The sequence below is a fragment of the Aythya ferina genome (assembly GCF_964211825.1).
Source record: "Aythya ferina genome assembly, chromosome: 26".
Classification (NCBI taxonomy): Eukaryota; Metazoa; Chordata; class Aves; order Anseriformes; family Anatidae; genus Aythya; species Aythya ferina.
In genome coordinates, this window is record NC_140324.1 from 734929 (window position 1) to 758218 (window position 23290).

The 23290-nt window shown below is 54.2% G+C and overlaps 1 protein-coding gene and 1 long non-coding RNA gene across 4 annotated transcripts; one reads left to right on the forward strand and one right to left on the reverse strand.

The window, feature by feature from the left end:
* Nucleotides 1-587: 587 nt before the first annotated feature.
* NRTN (neurturin) lies at nt 588-20544 on the reverse strand. Of its 3 annotated transcripts, XR_014685932.1 has the most exons (4): nt 20349-20454; nt 6874-7108; nt 4634-5320; nt 588-3993 (listed from the first exon to the last, which is right to left on the reverse strand). XR_014685932.1 is itself a non-coding variant. In XM_084498482.1 (3 exons), the coding sequence occupies exons 2-3, from the start codon at nt 7079-7081 to the stop codon at nt 4872-4874; spliced, it is 657 nt and encodes a 218-aa protein (XP_084354608.1). In that variant the 5' UTR covers nt 7082-7108; nt 20349-20544; the 3' UTR covers nt 588-4871. The 3 variants fall into 3 exon arrangements, 2 of the variants coding, with proteins under 2 accessions (XP_084354608.1, XP_084354607.1); XM_084498482.1 differs by having other exon boundaries at nt 588-5320; nt 20349-20544; XM_084498481.1 differs by having other exon boundaries at nt 588-5320; nt 6874-7017; nt 20349-20453.
* LOC311423913 lies at nt 20016-22951 on the forward strand. The gene is made up of 3 exons (XR_014685938.1): nt 20016-20117; nt 21132-21330; nt 22155-22951. It is a non-coding gene; the product is annotated as an uncharacterized lncRNA (long non-coding RNA).
* Nucleotides 22952-23290: the final 339 nt, after the last annotated feature.

Consider the following 23290-nt stretch of genomic DNA (forward strand, 5'->3'; position numbering starts at 1 on the left):
TTCTTTTCTCCTTTCTCTCTTATTTTCTCTTCTCTTCTTTTTTCTCTCCTTTTCCTTTCTCTCTTCTTTTTTTCTCTGTTCTTTTTTTCTCTCCTTTTCTTTTCTCTCTTCTTTTTTTCTCCTTTTCTCTCTTCTTTTCTCTCTCTTCTCTTTTATTTTCTCTTTTCTTTTTTCTCTCCTCTCTTTTCTTTTTTCTCTTCTCTTCTCTTTTTTCTTTTCACATGATTTTGTCAGAATCGGTGTATCCCTATGGGTCACTTCAGCTGGAACAAGCCTTTGCGCCAACCCAAGCCTTTACAAGCAGGGGGCAAGGACAATGATTCATGTGGCCATACCAATACAAACCCATGCAGGCAATGCCCCGGTCCTGGTAACATTTTTAACTGGTGATTTTACATAAATATTGTTTTACGATGATGGAGTAAAAGAAATGGGGGCTGTTGGCAGGAAACTGGAGCTTCTGCCACTCCTCCCTGCCTTCCCGAAAGAAAAGCTAAATTTCCCATTTCCCTGCCCATCCTGCAGACATAATGCCATGCTGCTATCCTTTATACATAGGCATCAGTAAAAGATGAACCACAGAGAAATCAGTGTAATTCTCCTTTTATTTTTACTTTACCGTGAGTATGTAACAGCATCACACCCAAGTTTATGTTTGTTTAAAAAAAATCATATTTTTCCCATTGTTTAGCATAAATGGTAAAATTGTAATAAATGTAAACTGCATTTGGCACCATTTGGATCAATAAATAAAATATTTTTTAAAAAAGAGAGAAAGAACGCATTACGTAGATGGCACACTATGGTATCTAAATAAATAACATAAGTTACTTTGAATAAATAGAGCGTATCTAAAATATAGATGCATTGCATCAACTTCTGCAGATGGTCGGTCAGACCCAACTATACCAGAAGGGAAATGGATCTACGCAGACAGTGCCGAGCAGAGCCATGGAGACGGGACTGCCTCCGCTTGTGCCCACCCTGCTCCCACCTGCAGTTGCTAAACCTCTGTGTTTACCTCTGTGGTTTTTTTTTCCCTTTTTATCCTTTTTTTTTTTTTTTCCCTCTTCTTGGGCCTCAAGTTTGAGGCTACGCCTTGTTTAACCAAGAACAAAAACATGTGGTAGCCCTATTTATTGAGAGAAGAAGGCTGAGGTTTTGAATACCGATGAAAAATAATTTGTCTTGATAAACTGGGAAAAATGATTTCTTCCCAGCAAGTTTCTGGACCTGTTTAAATAAGGAACACGATGTTTGCCAGTGCTTTCATCAAGTGGAAACAATGATGTTAGGCCCATTTCCCCCTCACAGATACCAAATCGGGAGTGAGCCCGTTGTCAGCAAATGGGATCCCGACTGATGCAAGTGACAGGCGGAGCCGAGCCAGAGCCAGAGCCAGCGCTGCTGCGCCTCGCACGCCTCCGGCTCCGGCCAGCATTACACAAACACAGGCACGTTCATATAGAGATGTGTATAGTAAAACACAATGAAACGTCCCATAACTCATTGTAGGAGAGCCAGGATAACATAACACTCATATTTTGCGCTGTCACCACCGGAATAGTTTTAAACATCTTGTGTTTCCAAACCTCTTGAGTTTTCAAACTCTGTGAAACACCCTTGCCTCCTGCCCTTGCAGGTGATGCTGAAGCAAGGCTGCAGCAGCGGATAGGCAAGCTGCAAGAAGACACAAGAACCCTAAAACCACCCCCTGACAGATGTGGCACACCTTTGTTATTATTAACAATAAGTAATGCATGGGATGACAAGGAAGGGAGACAGATGAGTTTTTGCTGTAGCTTTGAGGAGGGAATTTTCCATCCTTTTGCCTTTTCTGCATTGTAGACATTCTTACAGACAGCTCCAGCTCCTATTACAGCAGAGAGGGCCGGAGAAACGGAAAGCATTAGGGAAATATCAGTATTTCTATTGGAACCACATTTCTCTGCCCAGGCAGCAGCAGCACGGCACAGGACAATGTGGGCTGGACGATGCTCCTGCAGCGGCACAGGGTGGACTCAGTGTCACCAAGAGGACAGCCCCAAGCAACATGCACGACAGTGACATGCAAGCCAAAACCACCCTCAGGCAACAGCCGCAATGGGTGTGCTCGGCCCCAGAACTGCTCCAGGAGCCATGTGGTTGTGAAGCCCAGCTGCAGCCCAGCTGCGCTCCAAAAACCCCACGCTCAGCACACTCGGCCGCTGCACCATCAGCAGTGAATGTCAGCCACTTCCCCTGCTCCTCTGTGCAGGCGGGATGCTGATGGGATGAAAAAGAGGGGGGGGGAAGGGAGGAAATAAAGGTTCAGCACAGCTATTTGCATTGATTTGTAGTGTGCACGCATTGCATCAAGTTTTCCCTCATAGGCCCGGACTTTTGGGTCTGGGGTGCCCGAGCCCCTTCACCTCCCCACTGCTCACAGCCAAGGGCAGGCAGGAGGATGGGACCTTTGGCCTCATCCCTTATGTCAGGTCTGCTCTCAGCAGGCACTGCTGAGCTCTTGCACATCGCAGCACCCTAAAACCCCCTGATATTTCTCAGAACTTTCTACAAACAGGCTGTAAACAGACACTTGGGCAATGCAGCAGTTATGAAATCCCACAAGCACCTCCCTGGGCTCAGGACAATGCAGGCAGGGGCAGCTGCAGGGAGCCCATCTACAAACCCTCCTTACATGGGGCCCGGTGCTGCACTGCTGCTGTGCTGTAGCACCTTCCCTTCCTTTAGTGCTCGAGTTCCTGCCTTTTTTTTTTTTTTAACTGGAGGCTTCTGCAACAAAACTAATTTTAGTTTTATAGTAGTAAGAACTGGAAAGCACCCAAGCCCTTGAGAGTGCCGTTATTATTATTAGATTTGGGTGTATTTTATTTTTTTTTAGTCAGGAGTGAGTCGGTTATCTGCCATGAGCAACCACACTGATAGTGTTCATCTGCTGCCTCCATTCTACTCCTACTGCACAGCCCCTGGCTGCTTATTTTGGGGGACATCTTTCTCATTCCCCTTCCATGCAACCCTCACAGTGCTGCGGCACTTTGCAAAAGCATTTTGTGAGCAGCCAGCTCTGCGCACCTGCAGTGTCACACAGCTTTCACCATCTCAGCAGCATTTGTGTCCCAGTGTGCATCCGCCCGTGCCAGTGCCCCGCAGACAGGCTTTGCACCCCATGCCAGTGGCACCGTCTCCTTTTCCCAGTCGTGAGGGGGAAAACTCAGCGTTACAGAATGCAGACTGCTTTCATGGGGACGCTGGGTGCACGGCCAGCCCTGCTGAAGGATGGTGTTTACATTGCATCGCTACATCCTGACTCCGCTCAGCCAAGAGCGGCTGCTGGATGGAAAGCACAAAGCCAGCCCGGCCCTGCGCAGGGGTCAGGCAGCTGCTGCCCCCCATCCCCCCACTGCCTGCCCTGTCAGGGGGAAACAGGGGCTGCCGTGTCCCCTGCGGGGCTGTACCCCAAAATCCCACACAGCCCCTGTAGCAGCACAACTGCTCCCCACTCCATCACAGAGCTGGGCTGGGAATGGGGCCACCACCGCCACAGGGGCTGCGAGCAGAGTGTTTTCACTCGCAGTGGTTAATGCCCAGGACATGACACCAATATTCTCCTTCTGTTTATGATTTGCTTTTTCTGGGAAGAAGGCCAAGGGGAGAAAACCCATCAATCCCAGGCAACAAATTTAGCCTGCCCAGAGAATGCAAAAGTCTGCGGTCTCATTTATTTCTCCGCAGAGTAAACAAGAGTGACACTGCTGTAAATGCGAACCGTAGCCAAAGCCCAGGCCTGAGCCCTCTCCCGCGCACAATTTGAGCCCCACCGCCCTGCAAGGCAATGGGAATTACACACGTGCTGCAGCTGGCAGGGCCAGTCTGGCTTTCGGGGGATCCCAAACCGTCGGTGCTCCCAGCCACGCTGCCAACCCAGCTTTGCCAGTGGCCTCGTGGTGCTTTGTCCCCTCCCTGGTGGTGGCACATCTCAAGCCCCACTGCCTGCAGAGGGGTTGAGAGGTTAATCCAGTTACTTCAGATTATCCCAAGTTTTAAAAAGACAAGCCCAGGCTGCGGAGTGTGAGGTGATCACAAAGCAGGCACCGGGAGTGGAGCCAGACCCTTTCCCCAGAGCACAAACCAGTGTCCGTGCAGCTCTGCTCCACACCAGGGAATCTGGGGGCATGGGACCACCCCTGTGCAGCATAGGGACCCCAGCGTGGCTGCAGTGAAACCAGGAAACCCCACACACAGGGCAGCTTCAGCCCATGGGGTTCAGCACCCGCCTGAGGGCACCCGCAGCTGTTTAACACTCCCCATGCCCATAACACGCACTATGCATCTAGTGCATCCTGTCCAGCACCATGGCACCACCTGCACAGCCCTGCAGTGCAGCCTCTTGCTCCTACCACCCCACGCACCTGGACTCATCACCTCTGTGCAGTTCACACCTGCTTTGCATCCCCCTTTCAGCTTGTGATGTGTCCCATATGTGTGACACGCTGTGTTCAACACACCCCATGTGCATGCACCCCAAGCGTGCAAAGTGCCCTGCGCCCACAGCACACCCTGCTCATGTGTTGCACACCCACTGGCACCCCCAGACCACCCCTCAACGACTGCAGCCTCCAATGGCACTTACAGCTTCCTCTACAGTCCTGTACAGTCACGTCACACGTGTATGTGAGCCAGGAAGCGCTTGGGGATAAACGAGCATCGCAGTCTCTTCTCCTCCCACAGCCCCCACTGCCCCAAATGGGGAGGGTCACTGGGGCAGGCAGCAGTGCAAGGCCTGTCCCCATCCTCACAGCAGACCGTGGCCCCTTGGCCTTGCTGCCAGCGGTTCTGGGGCATCGCCTCCGCCTGGCCACACCGGCCCTTCACACGCAGCCACACTCCTTGGCCGAGAGCTCGTTGACAGTGTAGTAGCGGTTGTAGGCATCCAAGAAGGAGACATCGTCGTCATACGAAAGCGGCCGGCAGCAGGGCCGAGCCCGGACCTTCTCCTTCCTGATCCTCCTCTTGCTGCGTACACTCTTCAGTGAGAGGTCATAGTTCCTGACAGCTGTGTCACAGGTGCCGCTGCAGTAGCGGAACAGCACCGTCTCGTCTGACTCATAGCCCAGGCCCAGCTCGCTGACGCTTACCTCCAGCTCCTTCAGGGCACAGGGTTTGTGGCGAGCTCGTGCGCGCTTCATGCGGTTGCCCGCCTTGGGGAAGAGAGGCAGCTCGTGGCCCCCTGAGTTCATGGCCTGGCTGTAGCGCTCCACCAGTGCTGAGATGAGCTGCCGGATCTCCCCCTCTGTGTAGCTCTCGAACAAGCTGCTGTCTGCAAGAGAAGGGGTGGCCGTTAGCAGGTGTCCCCCCTGGTGGGTGTCCCCTGGAGCTGTGGATGTACCCCAGTGCTGGCTCCCTGCTCCCTCCATGCAAGGGTTTGCAGAAAATTGCAAAATTGATCTCAACAACATGTTGCTGAACCACAGTGACTGCCTGAACCAGCCCTTGGCTGGGAGGACAGGGAAGACACTGGGCCAGTAGCCACTGCGGGGCCACTCAGTGCCCCAGCCAGGTCACACCCTGCATGCACGGGGCTGAGACCCCATGGAGGTACCTTGTTGTGCTGCTGCCACTGCCACTGCCCACAAAAAAACACACACACACACCTCCCTCCCCTTTCCTTCTACTGTCTGTTTTCTCCCCTGCCCGGAGCTGTCCCAAACAGCCTCTTTCCCTGCACAACATCAAGCGCATGCTTAAAAGTGAAATTTAGGGGACAGAAAGCAGTACTGTTGTGCTCTTGCTTTCCAGATGGCCAGTGGCAGCACTGCTGTGGCCAGGGATCAGGCAGCAGGGCTGCTCCAGCTGGAGCATGACACTGGGGCTTGAGCAGCAATGGCACCTATAGGTGGACACAGGAGGACCCCACGCTTGCACTAAGCAGCACAGGAGAATTAACAATGCCAGCAACAGTCCTCGGTGGCATCACTCCAACTTGCAGATGTGCAAAAACGTGGGTGAATTGCCTGGTCCCCACCACCAGGTGATGCTGCAGAAAAGCCATGATGGGGTGGTGAGAAACACCAACAAACTGAATATTTGTGATGATTCCCTGTTGTCTTGGTGAAAGGGCTGCCCAACAAAATCCCTATGCACACAGCCATGGCCATGGCCAACAAGCAGACACTGCTGGCAACATCTGTGTCCCTTTGTCCTAACCCTGAGGCTAGGCTTGGTCCAACTCAGTGCCAGGAGAAGCATCAGAATGAGGAGAAAAGCATAATTTGACAGCTTGTCATCAATTTCAAAATTTCAAACCAAAAAGAAGTTCTTCTCGTTTGGAATAAAAGCAAACATGCCTGGGATTTCCAGCAAGCACAAAGGGATGAGCACAGCTTCGGGGGAAGTCGCTGCCTCACAGCAGGATGGAGCTGTTCCCCTTTGCTTTGAGCTCCCATTTGACATTTCGCATTTTTAAAAACAGCATGGAAATTAAAAGAAACAAGAAAAAGAAAGAAAGCCATTTGGTGAGGAGAAAAAAAAAAAAAAAAAAAAAAAAAAAAGCAGCTTCTTTGCATTAAGATGAGCTGTTTGCATTTGGTTTCCCTGCATGAAGAGCTGATGTGCTTGCATGAAGATTTGTTGCCCAGAGGCTGCGTTTTCCATGCATAGTTTTCTAGGGACCAGTGCCTCCCGACTCCGCTCCTTGCTAAATGCTTGTAACCCACTGATGCAGGAGCAGCAAGAGAGGGAAGGGAGGCAGCAGAGTGAGCATGCCTGGGTGAACACCTGAGGACACAGTGGCATCTATGGGTTCAGCCTCAGGAGAGCCGAAAACAGCCTCTGCTGGTGTTGAGCAGCCGGGGCGCGGGCGCGGCAGCTTACACTGGGTGAGCAGCGAGCTGTGGCGTGGCAGGGCCCGGGGGGGTCTCCGCAGAGCCGCCGGCAGTGAAGAGGAGGATGCCCGTGAGGACAGCGAGGAAGGCAAGGGGCTGTATGTCCGGCTTCCGTTGAACATGTCTCTACAAACTAAAATGGATAACATGGAACTGAGGAGCATCGATGCAATGGCTGCAAACTTCCATACCTTCATCTTAGAGCAAGTCAGAACATTGAAACTCTGCAAAACAGGCAAAACAAATATCCTTATTATATGGCCTTTGCCCGTGGCCCCCTCTCTCACCCCCAGCCCCACGTCTCTAGCCCATCCCCTCCACCCCCGAGACTGGTCCAGCTTTTTGGTGGGGAAGCCAAGGCACAGAGATGTACTGCAGCCCCAGGCTGTGCTGCACAGAGAAAAGGCAAAGGTGGCTCTTGGCTGGTATGTCCCACTTGGTGACAGTGGGGACAAGGAAATGTCCTCGTCCCATGCATCCCTTACAGCAGGCAGCCTCACCAGACACATTTAAGCCTCCTTTCTGGTGGCTGGATCTCCATGTCACACTGGGGACGATACCCCAACAGGTGGATGCAAGTAAAGGATGGACAAAGCCATGTCCCAGCCCCGCTCCATCGTCCTCACCCTGCACTGAGCCCCACTACAGCTTGCTCCGCCCCTGCTGGCCACCAGCTCACCCAGGGCCCAGACCCCACTGGGGTTCAGGGTTACGCTGCCTGACCTCTGCACAAATCCCTGCCCCACCAGTGGACCAACATGGATGCCCCCGCTCTGTCAAAACTAGTGAAAAATCACAAAAATCTCAAGAACAGCCCTGGTGCATCCCAGCATCCAGCAACACAGTGGGCAGGAGCAGCGCTAGCACACAGGGACCACAGGCAGGCCAAAATTCGGGGCTGCAGCATGGGAGACAAATCTTGCAAGCGGCTGGGACAAGGCTGCAGATGCCCTTACCTGACACTGCTGGATTTTGTCCATCCAAAGCAGGTTGGACGTAGTAGGATTTGAGAGGCGCCAGCGCAACCCTGCCAGGCCGTGGGAGGTCAGGTCTGAATGCCTGCTGGCGAGCTGTCAGCCATTAAATCCCCATCAATGCCAGCCCTCGGAAAGCAGCACTGACTCACAGTCGCCTCCCAGCCCCTTTTTCTCATTTCAGTTCCTTACAAACTCCAAACATTTCTCCTTTTTAAATAAATTTTCCACGGGGGGGGAGGGGAGAGAGGGGAGAAGGAAGAAGAGAATGAGAGGGGAAAAAAAATACCCACAGCCCAGTTTAGCAATATTTGCCAAATAGAATTTACTGGGGGAAAATGTTTATTTTAAAATGGAATTTGACAGATTCACTTTTACCATTATTGTGGAAAACAACGAGAATGCTGTCCCATTGCCAACAACACTTTATTTTACAGGATGCAGATAATTACATGTTAACTAATAGTAATTACATGCCCTGTAGGTTACAAGATAATTGTATAACCCAGCCAGAGTCTAAATATTTTCAACTGGGCTATAAACAATGCCAAGATAGAAAAAGAATAGTTTAGCCATATAAGGAGGTAAGAGCATGAAATCCTGCCGTGGTACCAGGAGGCAGTGCTAGCCAAGACACTGAGCCGATAAGCACCCGCTGCAAAACTCGTGCCGTGGCAAGTGCTCGCAACTGGTGAGCCGGGGCAAGTGCTCGCAGCTGGCTCATGGGGTGGGCGCACCCAGAGTGGACGGTGCTGGCCCCTGGAGCCCCAGCAAAGCCACCACAGGAAGGATGATTGTGGCCTTTGGGTGTTTGCCCCACCATTAATTGCAATGATTAAGTGCCTTAAAGTTGAGATTTCACCTGTGAGTCATGAGCTCAAGCAACTGGCAGGAGCAGGGAACAGGCACCAAAAACACTCAAGGATGTCACACAGATCCCAGAGAGGCATCAGGGCATGGCTGCTAAAGCACACAGGGCTGAGAAAATTGCAGTTCACTCTCAGACAGCATGCAAAATGAAGGGGAATAAAAGCCTTAGGAAGAAACAGCTGCCTCAAGGGAAACATGCAGCAGCAGCTTTGGATGTGGGGAAGGGACATGGCTCATGGTGCCACTCTGACAGCGGTAGTACAGGGTCCGAGCTAGGCTGTGGGCAGGGGCAGGACCACATGGCCAGCCAGCTGCAGGGAAGGGCCTCTGGCTCATTTTGAGCCCCTAACAGTTTAGCAGGGTGGTTTCAGCCTTGCCGCACATCCCATAAAACAGCCTCTTATTTCAGCAGCCAGAAATTGTGTCCCCCACCCGCTTGCTGGTGACCTTTCAAAAGACCAGAACCCTGGCTCCAGTGTGCAAACAATAATAATACTCACTCCCTCTCTCCCTATATATATATTCCAGTCTTTGCCTCCAGTTTTTCTTGCTCTAAAATGCCACAGCCCACATGTGGCAACCCATGGCGAAAGCTGAAATTCGAGGGGGAGAAAAGGAAAAGCACACACACACATCGCAGCCCGTGACTCACCCAGGCTGATGCTTGAACTGTGTCCTCCTGTCTTTTTGGTTTCCACCTATTCTAAACCCAGTCCCAGAAACAATAAATAACTGTGAGGGCTCAGGGCTTCTGACACAAAGCTGACTGGACAGCCCCACACCAACAGGCACCAGCCCACAGCTGCTTCCACAGGTGGCACTGCTCTGCTGGGCTCTGCTCAGACATCAGGGAAAGCCCAGCAGGCACAGCCCCTTCCTTGTCCCCGTTCCCATCCCCAAAGCCCTCTCCCTCTTACTCCCTCCTGCAGAAGAAGTTGGAGCACCCCAAGGACTGGATCTGCTGGGATGAGCATTTGTGGTACCCAAAGTTTGGTCCCACTGGCACAGCCAGCAAGGAAACATCAGGGTCTTCCCAGCCCAGACCTAATGGTCCCAGCAGGGCCTCACTGCTGCTGCTGCTCCAGTCTCTTTGCCATTTCTCTGCAATGCAAAGGCGCAGGCACTGCCTAGCACCACCAGACCCAGGCTGACGTGCTCAGCAGGGCAGGGTAAACGTCACAAGTCCCCGGGGCCAGGCTCTGCCACACGCCATGCCCTAGACATAGAGAACTGCCACTGGGCTCCATGCTCAGCTTGTCCCACTGGCTCAAAGCCATTTTGTAGAAATGAGGGTGTGAGGCTAGGATGGCTCAGGGACACAGCCTTGACAGAGGGTTCCTGGTGCTCATGCAGCCGCACCAAATGCCCTCCTGTCCCCAGGCAAACTGAGCATGCCCCAGGCACCCCACTCCACTCTTGCTGTGGCTCTCTGGGATCCAAACCCCCTCAGGCAGCAATGTTTTCATGGGCTGTTGCCACCGCAGGCTGTTTCTGTGCATTTACATCAGCCCTGCCATACAGCCATGCTGCAGCAATGCAGGGGGACTCGTGCCGTGGGCTTGCTGCAAAGAGGTTTTGGGGCTGAGTCCTGGCAGGATTTGGGCACTTGCAGCTATGTTACAGCCCCATTATGCTCCTGGGCTTGATTAAAGGCCTAAGGCCTTTTCTCTCCCATATTCTGGATAACAGCCCAAAAGTGCTGTATTCTCCTGCATCCTCCTGATAATCCATCAATTTGACTGTACAAGTCCAGCCACGCTGTGCCTGCTGCCAAGCAGGAACTCAATCCTGAAGGAGAAAACCTTCAGGAATGGAAGCATCAGCCCCATTTTGCAGGAGCCAAGTACCAAAACCAAGCCCACACTCCACCAGCCTCCTCCACAGATGTTCCATAGGTGGAAGAGATGAGGATCTGTGTCCTGACAAACTGGAAATTTCATGAAAAACAGATAGCAGCACAGCCAAGGCTCATCACTTGCCGAGACTGGAGAGAAGCAGCTGATGATCTTGGCTCCCCCTCTGCTGTGGCTGAGCCATGGGGCAAGCTCCCTGCACTTCTGCCTTGCTCCTAGCAAGGCTTCAGATTTCCACCTGAAGGAGCAAGGCTACCCCTCGGCCCTACAGAGCCCTCTGCAGTGCTTCATTGCCCCCACTGCTCAGCAAAACACAGGATCAGCAGAGCCTGATTTTCAGTCGGAGTTTTCTTCACTCCAGCTTCCAAGCACTGGAGTTTCTGCTGCCTTTCCCAGAGAAACAGGAAAGCAGCTCTCCCGTTCTACAGACGGCACAGAACCCAAATGTATTTTGGGCTGCTTGGGCTTTGCCTGCTTCTCATGCTCTCAGGTTTTCTCAGAGCTCTTCCTTTCCTAAGCACATCCACTTTTCAAGCAGACTCTCACAATGTGCTTCAGGTATCTGCCAGCTCCTCAAATCCTCAACTCCCAATGGTGCAAGGTGAGGGCGAGAAGCCAGGGTTCATTCTTTTACCCTAAATCCTCCTTCCTGGGCGGAGGAAGGGGGAAGAGGAGATGTGCAAACGTTTGGTCCTTAAGCTTCAAAGCCCAGAAGCCAGAGCACCCAAAAGACATTATATTGTAAGTATGTCATACATTTTCAGTCAATTCATGCTTCTGGGCATTGATTCATTATTTTCAAGCGCTCAGACTCAGCCGCGCCATGAGAATGGATGAGACCATAGTGGCCGAGGTTTTTGGCAAATGAAACACTTGGAAAGAACGAGGCCTTGATGGGACATCAGAGAGAGTTTCCACCTGCCACACTGTTTATTTTAGTGCCTTACATGGGAGCCAAGCTGCTTTGAAATCCCAGCTCCTCATGACTCACCCTGCAGGAATTAAACAATTTCCACCCCGACTCCATGCTGCAGCAGAGTAGCTCCAGGGCTGCAGCACTCGCGGATCCTCCAGGCCCTGAGCTCCCAGCGTGGCCCCACACCAAGGACGGCACTGGAGAAGCCTTGAGAGTGAGCAGCTCCCAGAGGCCAAAATGCTGATAGTGGGGATGAGGACACCATGGTGTCCAGACAGACTTTCTCCCAAATGTTTCCTAAGTTCCTGACCTGCTCTTTGGAAATGCAGCACCCAAATGGCATTGGTGCATCTGAAAGCAGCAGGGCAGATGTTGTGCTGAGAAAGGCTGCAGTGAGACCACCAATACCGCGGGGTCAGAACAGCCCCAAAATGGCAAAACTGGTGGAAAAATTGGGAGCATCAAAAGGAAAAATGCCCCAAGCCCTGATCTGAGCTTAACTGTTGAATTTTCCTGCTCTTTTGACAGTAATCATAGGCAGTAGAGGAAGACAGAAGATATCCCCATCTCCAGCTCTGTTCCGAGGGTTGCTCTGGGAAAACAGGATGAGTGCCACCGTCCCCATGCTGGTGATCCCTCGCCAGGGACACGGAGCTCCATACAAGAACCACACGCAGATTTCGGGCACCCAGGCAGGGCAAGGGCTCTGGAGCTGCTCAGCACTTCAAAGGCAAAAATCAGCGGTGCCCAGGGAGCATCTCCAACCACAAAGCAGCCGCTAGTCTCCAGCCACTCACTCCCTTCCCAGCTCTCCCCACAGGCTCTAACTAAAACCAGAGCCCGCACTCCATATGGTTCTGCTTTTGCCTAAGTGAAAGCCAGCCTGGCACGAGGAGCTCCAAAGCTCTCCCTGCAGCCCCACTTTCCCTCCTTCACCTCCCAAAGGGCCAACCGCAGGGAAGCCAGTCCCTTGTCCTCCTTGCTGCTCTGGGCGTGCGCAGAAGCCCTGCCCTGCCGCAGCCTCCGCAGAAGCCATAGGGGCTAGGAGGAGGCCAGGAGGGGCCAGGCACTGCTGGTGGTGCAGAGGCCAGCGGCCAAGCATGCAAAGCCGCAGCAAGCTGCGTTGCTCCCACACTGACATGACATCTATATTCAGCCTGAATCAGGACAGGATTGGTTCACGGCTCTTTAAACAGTGGGCAAAAATAAATAAATAAATAAATCCCAAAACCAAATGAAACAGAACAAACCCCACAAAGCCACCATGGTTAAAATTAAATTAATAAAAGGCCTTGCCAAGCCCATGTGATACAGCCAAGGGCAGTGGGATGGAGCAGCAGCAGCCACACTGTGCACCAAGCCACTGCAGTGGAGAGATGCCAAGGCTTGACTGTGGTTGTGGGGTCTCAGAGCAAGCAGCCAGACTGGGGCGCAGCTTCCTGGACCCACTGAGCTGCCCCCAGGTGGCTGCCATCAGACAGAGCGGCCACACTCTGGCCCCCATCCATACTGCCACTGCTTCCCTTGCTTTGGACTTCAGGGAGTGAAAGTAGCTTAAAGGCAGCCATCTTGTTGCCACCTCCCCACCCAGGGTGCCTTGTCACCCATCCTTGGAGGTGGCAGCCACAGGACACCCCATGGCCCCGCCACAGCCCCATCCTCTTGGCCTCAGCCCAGGAGCCTGCAGCACTGATGGGGACGGAGCAAACCTCAGCTGCCCTCATCCCTGCCACTTGGCGATGTCCCTGCCGATGTCCCCACCACTTGGCACCTCTGCCAAGGGGGTGACTCCTTTAAAGCCTTTTATAACATTTATAAGCTGAGTCAGTCGGTTCCAAGCAGCAGCAGAAGCCGCACTTTGTGATAAGAGATGGGTAATTAGAGATAAAATTACAGGAAAATGTTTCCTGATCGTATCGCTGTGTCAGCCAGTGCAGGGAGCATGGCTTGTGACAACGTGAAATCACTCCTCTGGCAGGGAGCAAGGTGGGAATAAACAGAGACTGCAAAGCAAAATGCTGAGATAACAAACAAACAAAATCAACAACACAGAAATGACTGTTTGCTAGTGGGCAGAGTAAATAAAAAATGCTGTGTAAAATCCCTCCTGTCAATCTCAGGAGAATTCTCCCCAGAATCTTTCCCTGCAGCAAACCCATGATGGTTCCTGTAGGCCTGCAGGAAATCAGTGATAACTCAAGCCAAAAAAACACCAGCAAGAGTGTGCAGGCACCCATGGCTGCTGCCACACAGCGCTGCTGCTGCCAAACAACGCTGCCACGAGCCTGGCCCCAGCACCCACTACAGCCTCCTGCATTGCCCAGCAGCACTTCTGCAGCCCCAAATGTCCCACTACTGCCAAAACCTGATCCAAATGACAGTTTTTTTGGGAGTGACAAGCCACCCTCTGACACTAAATAACCATGTGATGCCAGAAAGGGGTGGTTTGTTGAAGGAAACTAATTACTGTGGCTTGTTTGGACAATCCCATTGCCTCAGGAAATAGGGTTAAAAGCTTACATGTTGGCAGAAGGACTGAGCCCGGGCCCCAGATGTGCTCTCCTCTGGGCCAATTTCGACACTGCTTGTATCTACACTCTGCCATGACACCTGGCCCTAGACAGGGCAGAGCTTCCTCCTGCCCCAGCCAGGGAAAGGCACAGTGGGACCAGGAGGGCGCAGCAGCACAGGGGCAGTTGGATGCCAGGGGAACACCATCTGTGGCCGCTCTTGTCTTCTCCACTTGGCAGAGTTTTCCTTCTTTGCAGCCTCAGCTAGCATCATGGCACATAGCGGGTGGCCTCACTGCACCGCGCCTCAGTTTCCCCACTAAAATGCCCTTTTTCCCCACAAAAATGCCCTTGGAGCATGATGGTCCTTGAGGGACACCACATATTAGTTCCCACCACCTTGATGAAGAGGGTGGTGAAAGCAAGACCGCAGGCACTCGTGATGCCACTTCAAGCCTGACACTGGGGAATCCCTCCGTCTCTGCTGCCCTTTTCCTGATATCTGTTGTTTTTGCACAGAAGGATCCGGCTTGTCAAGGCACCCACCAGGGATTACAGTGCTTTGCTGAGGGCACAGAGACCCGATAGAGATTTGTAAATCCAATTTGCACTAAACCCTTCCAGTGGGTTTTGGACGGTGCATGGCCTAATATCACATTAGCATTTACTGTCCGACTCCAGCAGCCGCTACCGACATACTGAAGCACTTAGCACTGCTCCAGAGCTAACAAATGAGGAATTCCTCCCCAGACAGCAACAGCGGCACACTGGGAATGGAAATTTCAGCAACCCCGAAAGGTTGCTTTGGAGGAGGTTCAAAGCTGGGAGATGCTGGGATGAAGAGAGCTGCAGATGACAGGAGTGGGGTAAATAGCGGTGGGGCTGCACAGCACAGCAGGTCATGGCTGCCTGAACCTTTGTATGCTCAGACACCAATGCGGCTGCATGACTCCGCAGCAGTGTTGCCTGCAGCAGTCAGCTGCATCCCCACAACCTGCCCGACATCCTCCTGGCTCAGGGCTTCCTGCGTGGGCTAGGAGGAGCCACACAGATTCCAGAAGCGCAGCGCTTCGCTCTCTGAGCCCTTCCACCAAGCCCCAGCGGTCCCAGGATGGCGACACTCCAGTCTGTCCTGCCTGGCTGCATCTCCTGCTGCTCAGGATCAGTACCAGCAGAGGCAGGAGCATGGACCATGTCCTGAGCAGGACAAGAGGGCAATGGCCATCAGTCCTTCCCCAACAGCTTGTCACCCCCCGCCTTGTCCTCCCACCTGCCTTGCATCAATGAGCACAACCCCAATTTCCCTGGCTGCAGCCCATGCCAACCCCCAGACCCCCCTCACCTTCCCTGTACCTGTCTGCAGCCTGGGCAGCCCTGCTCCAGCCCTCACTGTGTGGGATGTTGCAAAGGGGCAGATGCTGTGGCAGGGCTGCCAGCACTGCCTGCGGCAACAGGAAATTAAAGAAAGCACTACTGGAAGATAATGGTGTAGTGGTTGGAGGAAGAGCCCCAGCAGAAAGAGGGACTGTTGCACATCTCCTGTGGGAGTGGAGCTGGCAGGCACAGCCAAGCCGCCAGCCCCGTGGACAAGATCATCCGTCCCTGATCTGTTCCTGGAGAAGGATGGAAGCCAGACTCCATCCCCTGCAAGCCCCAGGCTGGGGAGCTCGCACCCCGAGCGATGCTCTTCCAGGGGCACGGCACTGCCAGCATCCCATGGGGTCCTGGCCACCACTGCCCCATAACACTGGCTCCTAGCTTGGTGGGCTCATTCCACCCAGATCCTGACTGGCTCCTTGCAGCCCCCCCAGGCTGCCTCCCCAGATGTGGGTGGGCACTGAACAGGAGCATCATCCCCTGCTGGGGCTTGGGACTGTGGCACTTGCATCCAGTGTGGCTCAGCAGAGCCGGCAGTGGACTCTCGCCTCCTTCAGCCACATGCAGCAGCTCCACCACTGGCACCGTCCCTCCCAGATGGCTCTGTGGAGCTGCTAAGCCTCAAAAATGCACTCTTAATAAGCCAGCACCACTTAACAAAGACAGCAGCTGCCCTGTTAAATCGGAAGAGAGCCTTTCCTCAGGGACAGGGGCTGGTGGCCCCAGGCGGGAGAGAACGCCTGATCAAGGGACTAAGGGTGCTGAGGTTTGTCTCCGTGGCACAAGCATTGGTCCCCTGCATTGCATGGAGGCATGCCATTTGCCTCTTTGTTCACCATGGAGAGGGCAGCAGAGAGGGAAAGCCCCAGAGAAACACAAAATGTCCCTGTGGTGCCTTGCTGGGAGCATCCCCTGGCCGCTCCTCACAATGCTGCCAACACTCGGGGACCATGGTGCCACTCGGATGGGGCAGTGGGTTTGTGAGGGCTCAGACAGATGCTCCTGCTGGGGCCAGGAGGGCCAAAGGGCAGGACTGGGGCTCTGCCCCACCCAGGGGTGCCAGGAACAGCGCAGCCACTCGACCATCACCCACCTTCACCAAGTCCCGCAGCCCGGGTACTTTACAGGGGAAGTTCAGGGAGCAACAACTGCCAGCAATAAATACACCACATGCTCCCCGCCAGCCCCGTCTGGCCACAGCCAACAACAACATCATTAAAAGCAAAGAAGCCACCAAAAGCCATGCAGAAGCTGTTGCCTGGTCACTGATTTGAGCACTCGGTGCTTTTGCAGACAGCTCTGCTGCTGCGAGCAAGCCCCAGAGATGGGCAGGAGTGGCTCTTGGCCCCAGGACATGACCAACATGTGTTTACTGGTGCCTGAACAGAGCTGCCAGGGCCTGGAGTGAGCAGGGGCGCTGGGCTGTCAGCCCTCCCCAGCCATGGAAGCTCTGGGGCTGGCTGCTTGCTCAGCCCATCCCCAAAATCCCACGGACTGTTTGCTTGCTTTAAATAGGCTTTGAGAATTGGCTTCACTCAGTTCCTTCCAGGACACATTTTCTTCCTAGAGAAGGACATGGGATGGGCTTGCAGACCTCCTCAGCCCTCCAACACTGCCTGAAAACCCCAACAGGGTGAACTTGAGGGCTCTCTGGAGCCTGGAGCCCTGTTATAGCAAACTCCACTTGTGGGCAATGTCCTTGTTCAGCACCAGGCATCGCCCAGGAGAGCTCATCGTCGCTAACTGAGCACTGTGCAGCCAGGTCCTGGTGCCACAAAGAGATGCTGAAACAGAGCGAAACACAGCTGCTGCTGCGCTGAGGCTGTGCCAGGATACGGCCCCTGGAAGCACTGTATCCCCAGTGAGGCCAGGCAGGGCTGCGCTGCCACCTCCCCACAGCCTGGTGCCTGCATGCTCGGCCTGGATAACGTTCAAAGGAAACCTTTCCTGCTGGAAAAATGTGGTTCTATCCAAATCAAAACACTTCACAAAAACCAGCAGTGATGCGACTGACATTTCTTATTAGGGGACGGACACGCTGGCAATGTGGCCTTTGAACAGCTGCAGAAGGAAATGCTTTTTGTCATCATTTGAGAACAACGCAGTGGCAAATGATTGTTTCAATTTAGTTCTTTGGATGCTACGTTACAAAGTGAGCCTGTTTTGGGTTTCGTGACAAAGAAGCAATGGGAGTGAAACTGCTTGTGGCATTTCCCTTCCTCGGGCAGTGGTGGAGGGGCTGGCTCATTCGCCGTGCTGGGGATGCTCCTTCCTACAAGAGCGTCCTGGCACAACTAGCAGGAACAAGTTTGGGTTTTCTCTTCGCCTCCTCCAGGCTCAGTGGGAAAAGACCATTCCAAACTAGCCAAGTCACAGAAAAAGCTGAGGTGGGAGGGATTCCTCTGGTCTGACCAGCGAATAGTGGGGCTGGAGTAGACCCCTCACCCAGACCCAGGCCTGCATTGCTACAGCAACTTTTGGGGGTGCTGAGGGACCCTGGGCATGGCTAGGGGGGTGGAGGTGGTGGGTGCAGGGAGAGATCCTTGCCACCAGCCCAAGCAAGCTCACCCCTGAGAGCTGCCAGAGCAGGACTATGTGCTACTGCCCCTGTTGGGCTTTGCAAAGGGTCAGTTCCTGCCAGCAGGACTACGCACATGTGCTTTAGTTTAGACCAGCAATGAAAGTGCCTGTGGCACCGCGGAAAAAACACAGTGGTAAAACACACCAGTCCTGAGCTGCCCAACTGCACCTCCTGCAACGGGCACTGCGTGCCTGGCCCAGCCTCCCCCCCACCTCCAGCATCTCCCATTCAGTTGAGGTTTGGCCTCACTGGGTACCACAGGCTGCTCTGGAGGGGGAGGATGGCATCACCAGGCAGCTGCCAAGTCTTTGTGACCCCAAACCCGTCCCTGCATGGGCATATCACAGAATGGGGAACTCCGGGATAGGAAGCTGCGTGCCTCATGTGCTTAATGCCACCATGCCAGGTATGTGCATGGCACACAGTGCTGGGGACAGCCAAGGTGGTGACTTCTCTTGCCACACTACCAGCTGGGCTTCACTTCAGGCTACATACTAGGTACATTGGACTCAGAATGTGGATGTTGCAAATCTTAGATCCTCCCTCACAGCCTCCCCAGGGCTGGAAGTCAACCTTAAAAGCTTGCTCCAGAGAATCAAGCCTGACAGAGCTATAGCAGCACAGCACAGCCCTGGGAGCAGGGTTTCACCAGGCAAGCAGGGAGAGCACTGAGCTGTGATTCACATCTGCACCGTGGGAGGGCACCCAGTGCAGCTGCTGCCAGCCCTGCTCCACGCCCAGCACTGCTGAGCACCCAGGGGTGCCCACATCCCAGACACCACAGTCGGGATGCTGGAGCAGCTCCAGTCTGCCTGTCCCCGGCTGTGTCGCAGCAAAGCTGGGCCAGGTCCTTTGGCTTACAGCTCAGGGGCTGTATGCCACAAAGGTGCTGGGTTCTCTCCTCACCCTACCAAATTCTGCAGCCCCGCAGCCCGAGAGGAGCCCAACCCTGGCACAGTGAGTGCCTCCTCTGCATGACGAATCCTGCTCCAAGCAGTTGCAGCTGTGGCTTACTGCACAGCTAGGGGGATATAGTGCAGTGTCCCCCAGGGGTGCACTGCACCTCCTTTGCTCCTCCCTGCAGGCAAGGCAGGAGCTGAACCAGCACTCCAAGATCCAGTGCTATTAAAAAAAAAAAAAGAGATTTAGAAACAAACAAAAAGTCTCTTTCCCCCCCCAGCCCAACACTGGACCTGCCAATGGAGGCACAGGATGGCCTGCAGTGCACCCCAGCTAGTGGGTAAGTGTCCAGTGATGCCCCCAAGGATGCTCGCACCAGGAACCACAACATCCCAGAGCAAGGCTTCCACACAGCATCGCCAGCTCTGCTTCACAACTGGGGACAGTGCTGCAGCAGGGAGGCTCTAGGGTAGAACCTGAGGCCCAGTCACAAGTGGCAGCTTAAAAAAGGCAAGTGCTCAAGCCTCTTCTGCTCCTTGTGCAGAGCCACACACACACACCTTCCCCACCTGGTTGCTCTGCATCTTGCAGCATCTCAGCCACTTCTGCTCTTAAACCTGGGAGCACACACGAATGTGGGAGTCTGAATTTGGGATCCACAGGTGATCCTGGCTTTAGAACGAGGACTTCAGTGAGTGGCCAGGACCCACATGCCACTTTTGACAGTCATCAGCCATTCCTCCCACTGCAATAAAGCATGCCCTCAACCCAGTGCCAAACTGTGGATTGGCTCTGCAAGCAATGCTAAGATTTAAATCAGTGCTGGCTACAAGCTACCATATATGTGCAATAAAGACATCTGAGGTCTAGGTTGTTTTTTTAAAGCCTTCGTACAGACCACAGCAAGAGCGGGAAATTCCCTCCTTCGATGCCGGGGTGAAGTTCACCTCCCAGCCCCTGCTAAGCTCTGGAAGCAGAAACAGCAGCTCGGAGGCAGCCAAATGCTGGCAGCTAGAGCTGGGAGAAAGTGACAGGGCTGCAGATGCAGACAGACCAGCCACAGAGCCTTCCGTTTCTTAAACTAATATTTAGACAGGACACATTTCTCGCCCCCACCCCCACCCCCCCATGCGAACAAACTGCACCCTGAGCCGTCCTCGCCGTGTTTGCGTTTCTGCGCAGCGGGACAGTCTCCAAGTACGAAGCAAACTCCCTCAGCAGCCCCAAAGGCTGCCCCAGCACCAAGCAAGAGGTGGGTGGCTGCGGCTAGCCCCGTTTTTCGGGCTGCTCCCCCCGGGGCGAGGGGCTATGCCCCCCGGCCCAGTCCCACCAGGGTCCGGTGGGGACTCCCGGGACTGGGGCTCAGCACCTCCGTGGCGCAGGGTCCTGGGGCTCGCCTGAGGTCCCGGAGGAGCCCCTTCGGCCGTGGGTAGGATCCGTGCCAGGCTCGGAACAGGTGCTCTGTCCCCGCCGCGGGGCTTACCTGGACGCCGAGCCGGAGCACAGCGCTCAGCGGCGGCTCCGTGCCGGGACCGGGACACGCGTGGGACCGGGGGCCGCCATAAGAAGGCTCGGCACGGCACGGCACGGCACGGCACGGCACGGCACGCTTGGGTTCAGACCGGCACGGCTCGCTCTGGCTCGGTTCAGCTCTGGCTCGGCACGGCTCGGCACGGCACGGGGAGGCCGAGGCGGGGGAGCTCGGCCACCGCCTCCTCCCCGCGGCGGGGGGCGGGTTTGGAACGGGCCGGCTCCTGCGCCCCGCCCGGGCCCGCCTCCGCCCAGTCCCGGGCTGCGCTGCGGGGCCGCTCCCGGTGGCGGGGCCGCCCGCAGCCTCACGCCCCCACCACCACCTCCAGCATCACCACCACCACCTCCACCCCCCACACCGGCCTCCCTCCCTCCCTCGCCCCCGATGCTCCCCCCGCATCCTCGGGGCCGCCCCGGACCGCGGGGCTCCGAGCATCCCCTCCGCCGGTACCCGCAGCCCCGGCACAGAGCAGTTCACGATGAGTCCCGGAGCCGGCTGAGCCCTCGCCCCCCCCCGCCCCCAGCCCTCGGGACCCTTCACCTGCTGGAGGTGCTGGTGGAGAGATTTCAGCGTGCTGCCCGAAGCTAAACCCTCCCCCTTTGCACCGCTTTTCTCCCCAAAACGTTTACTGAACTGCTGCTTGTAGGTCACAAACTAACACCCTTCACGTGCAACACGTTTGGTTTTCATGTTGCACCATTTTATCTAATCCCAAAGGTCCCTTTTCTTTTGCAGTTTTGCAGAAGAGAAAGAGTTCAGAGCAGCCTGCGGACAAGCTCCCCCACACACCTCCCCCAGCCCCTACCATACACAGCACTTGGGGACAGTGAAGGATCAGGGTGACAAATACCTAAGCTGCAAGATCCTGGCCCCAGCTGCAGTGATGCTCTATGGCAATCTGGGAAAAGTCATTCCTAATAATAAATAAATCCAGGTCAGTAATACAAAGAGCAATGTCAAGGAATTTAAGTCCTACAAGAAACAACTTTTAATTTAAGGTAAATCTGGGACTCCCGGCTGCTTGATGTGCTGCAGCCCCTCTGCTCTTGGCCAGGCTGAGGGACTGCAGCTGTCCCACTGTAGCCCTATGTGGGGGGAACCAAGCCCTGGCAGCACCCACAGCTGAAGCCTGCATGCCTCAGGGTTGGGGTGGCCTTGCTGGGGATGTTTCAGAAGAGCCAGGGACACCCCATTCACATCTCTGTCACTTCTCAGCTGTCTCCTATTGGGACAAACACTTCCCCAGCTGCATTCATCCCCACATCCTCTCACCCCAGGGCCTGCAGGACTGATTTAATTATCCTTGTTCCTCCCCTGTTGCTACACAGGTAATGGCAATCTCCTGTGTGATGACCCCACAAAGACAGTTTGGGGAAAAAACGAACAAACAAACAAACAAAAAAACTCAGAAAGCACCATTGCTTCTCCTTCTCATGGGCTTGGTTAGAAAAAGAGAGTGCTTGCTGCTGTTTGCCCTGACAACATTACTCTCCAGAGTTAACAGCTAGTTCGTGGGTACCAGCAGACTGACCTCTCTGTGTTTTTGCTGGATCCTCTCTGCAAAATCCAGTGCACGCCGCAGCACTGGATTTAGAGCCGGGCAAAGCTTTCCAATGTGGGAAACCAGCAGTGTGTACAAATAGGCATTGCCACAAAGCTGCTCAGCTTAATGACTTTTTCCATCGTACAGAAATGTTTTGCTTACATACTCCCTTTCTCCAGCCCCCCAAAAGTGTCTTTGTGTTTGTTTTCTGGCAGGTTTGGGAAGAAACACGATCCGTGTTTTCCGTTGGCCGTTGTGCAACATGGAGGGCGCAGGCTGGGGCAAGCCGTGAGTGCCGCGGGTGCTGGGGGCAGGTACGTGCGCCTGCACCCCCAGCTGGAGCACCCCTGGCACCTGGCTGTGGGCTGGGAGGGTTCCAGCTTTCCTGGAAACCATTGCACATCGCACGGAACAAACAAACAAACAAGGACACAGCACAGATCACTTCCATTTTCAAAAGTCAGAAAGAAATATCCTGTTTACACAGATATTTGTAGAAAAACACTGGGAAGAAAACAAAGAGCAGAGCTAATTAACTTGTATGTGGGGTGGTAACTTGGCAGCCACAAGGCCAAGGGAGACCTGCTTGCTTTGGGGGACAGATTACAGCCAAGCTAAATGTAAAGGACACCCCCAGGTGTCCTTTCTGACTGTCACCACCCTGCGATCCCCCAAATACTTACCCAGCCCAGGTAGAAACCCTAGCAGAGCATTACCATGGGCTTGGGATGAGGGATGCTCGGCGTCTCACACTGCCCAGTACCATGAGTGCTCCCAGGGGCGGGCAGGGTGGGCGCAGGGTGCATACATTGAGTCCTCTTCCCAGCAGGGAGGAACACCGTGCCGACACACGTCTTGTCTGCCTTGCCAGCACACTCACCAAGGCTGACTGCTTCCAGCTGCTGGTTTAGTCTCACTTCACTTGTTTGGCTCAGGGTCCACCTGAAATCGGCTGCTGGCCTTTCCTAGAATTACACACACACAAAAAAAAAAAAAAAAAAAAAAAAAAAAAAAAAAAGACATGTTGAGAAGCAGCATGGAGAATCCTTGAAAGCCCCCAGGAAGCATGTGGAGCTGGTTCCAGCAGCATCTCCCGTGGCTGTGCCTCCTCTCTGTGCTCTCCCATCCAAGCAGAGCTTTGCCCTGCTGGAAATCAGGATGTTGCATTGTGATGTGCAAGCCAGAGATGCAGAAGAGAAAATAAATAAATAAAAAAATAAAGAGCCAAATCTGGCTTTGGGAGGGGCATATGTGCCCTTCAAAAGCTGGGGCAGACCCACTCAGGCACAGACGAAAATACTTGTCAGAACTGCTCTTGGCATGAGGTGCTCAGGGAGGAAATGTCCATAGG

Coding starts and splice junctions, on each gene's coding strand:
- NRTN (XM_084498482.1), bottom strand. CDS start 7,081: ATGAAGGTATGGAAGTTTGCAGCCATTGCATCGATGCTCCTCAGTTCC. Junction 5,321..6,873: donor CAGCTCGCTGCTCACCCAGT/GTAAGCTGCCGC, acceptor CTTCTCTTGCAG/ACAGCAGCTTGTTCGAGAGC.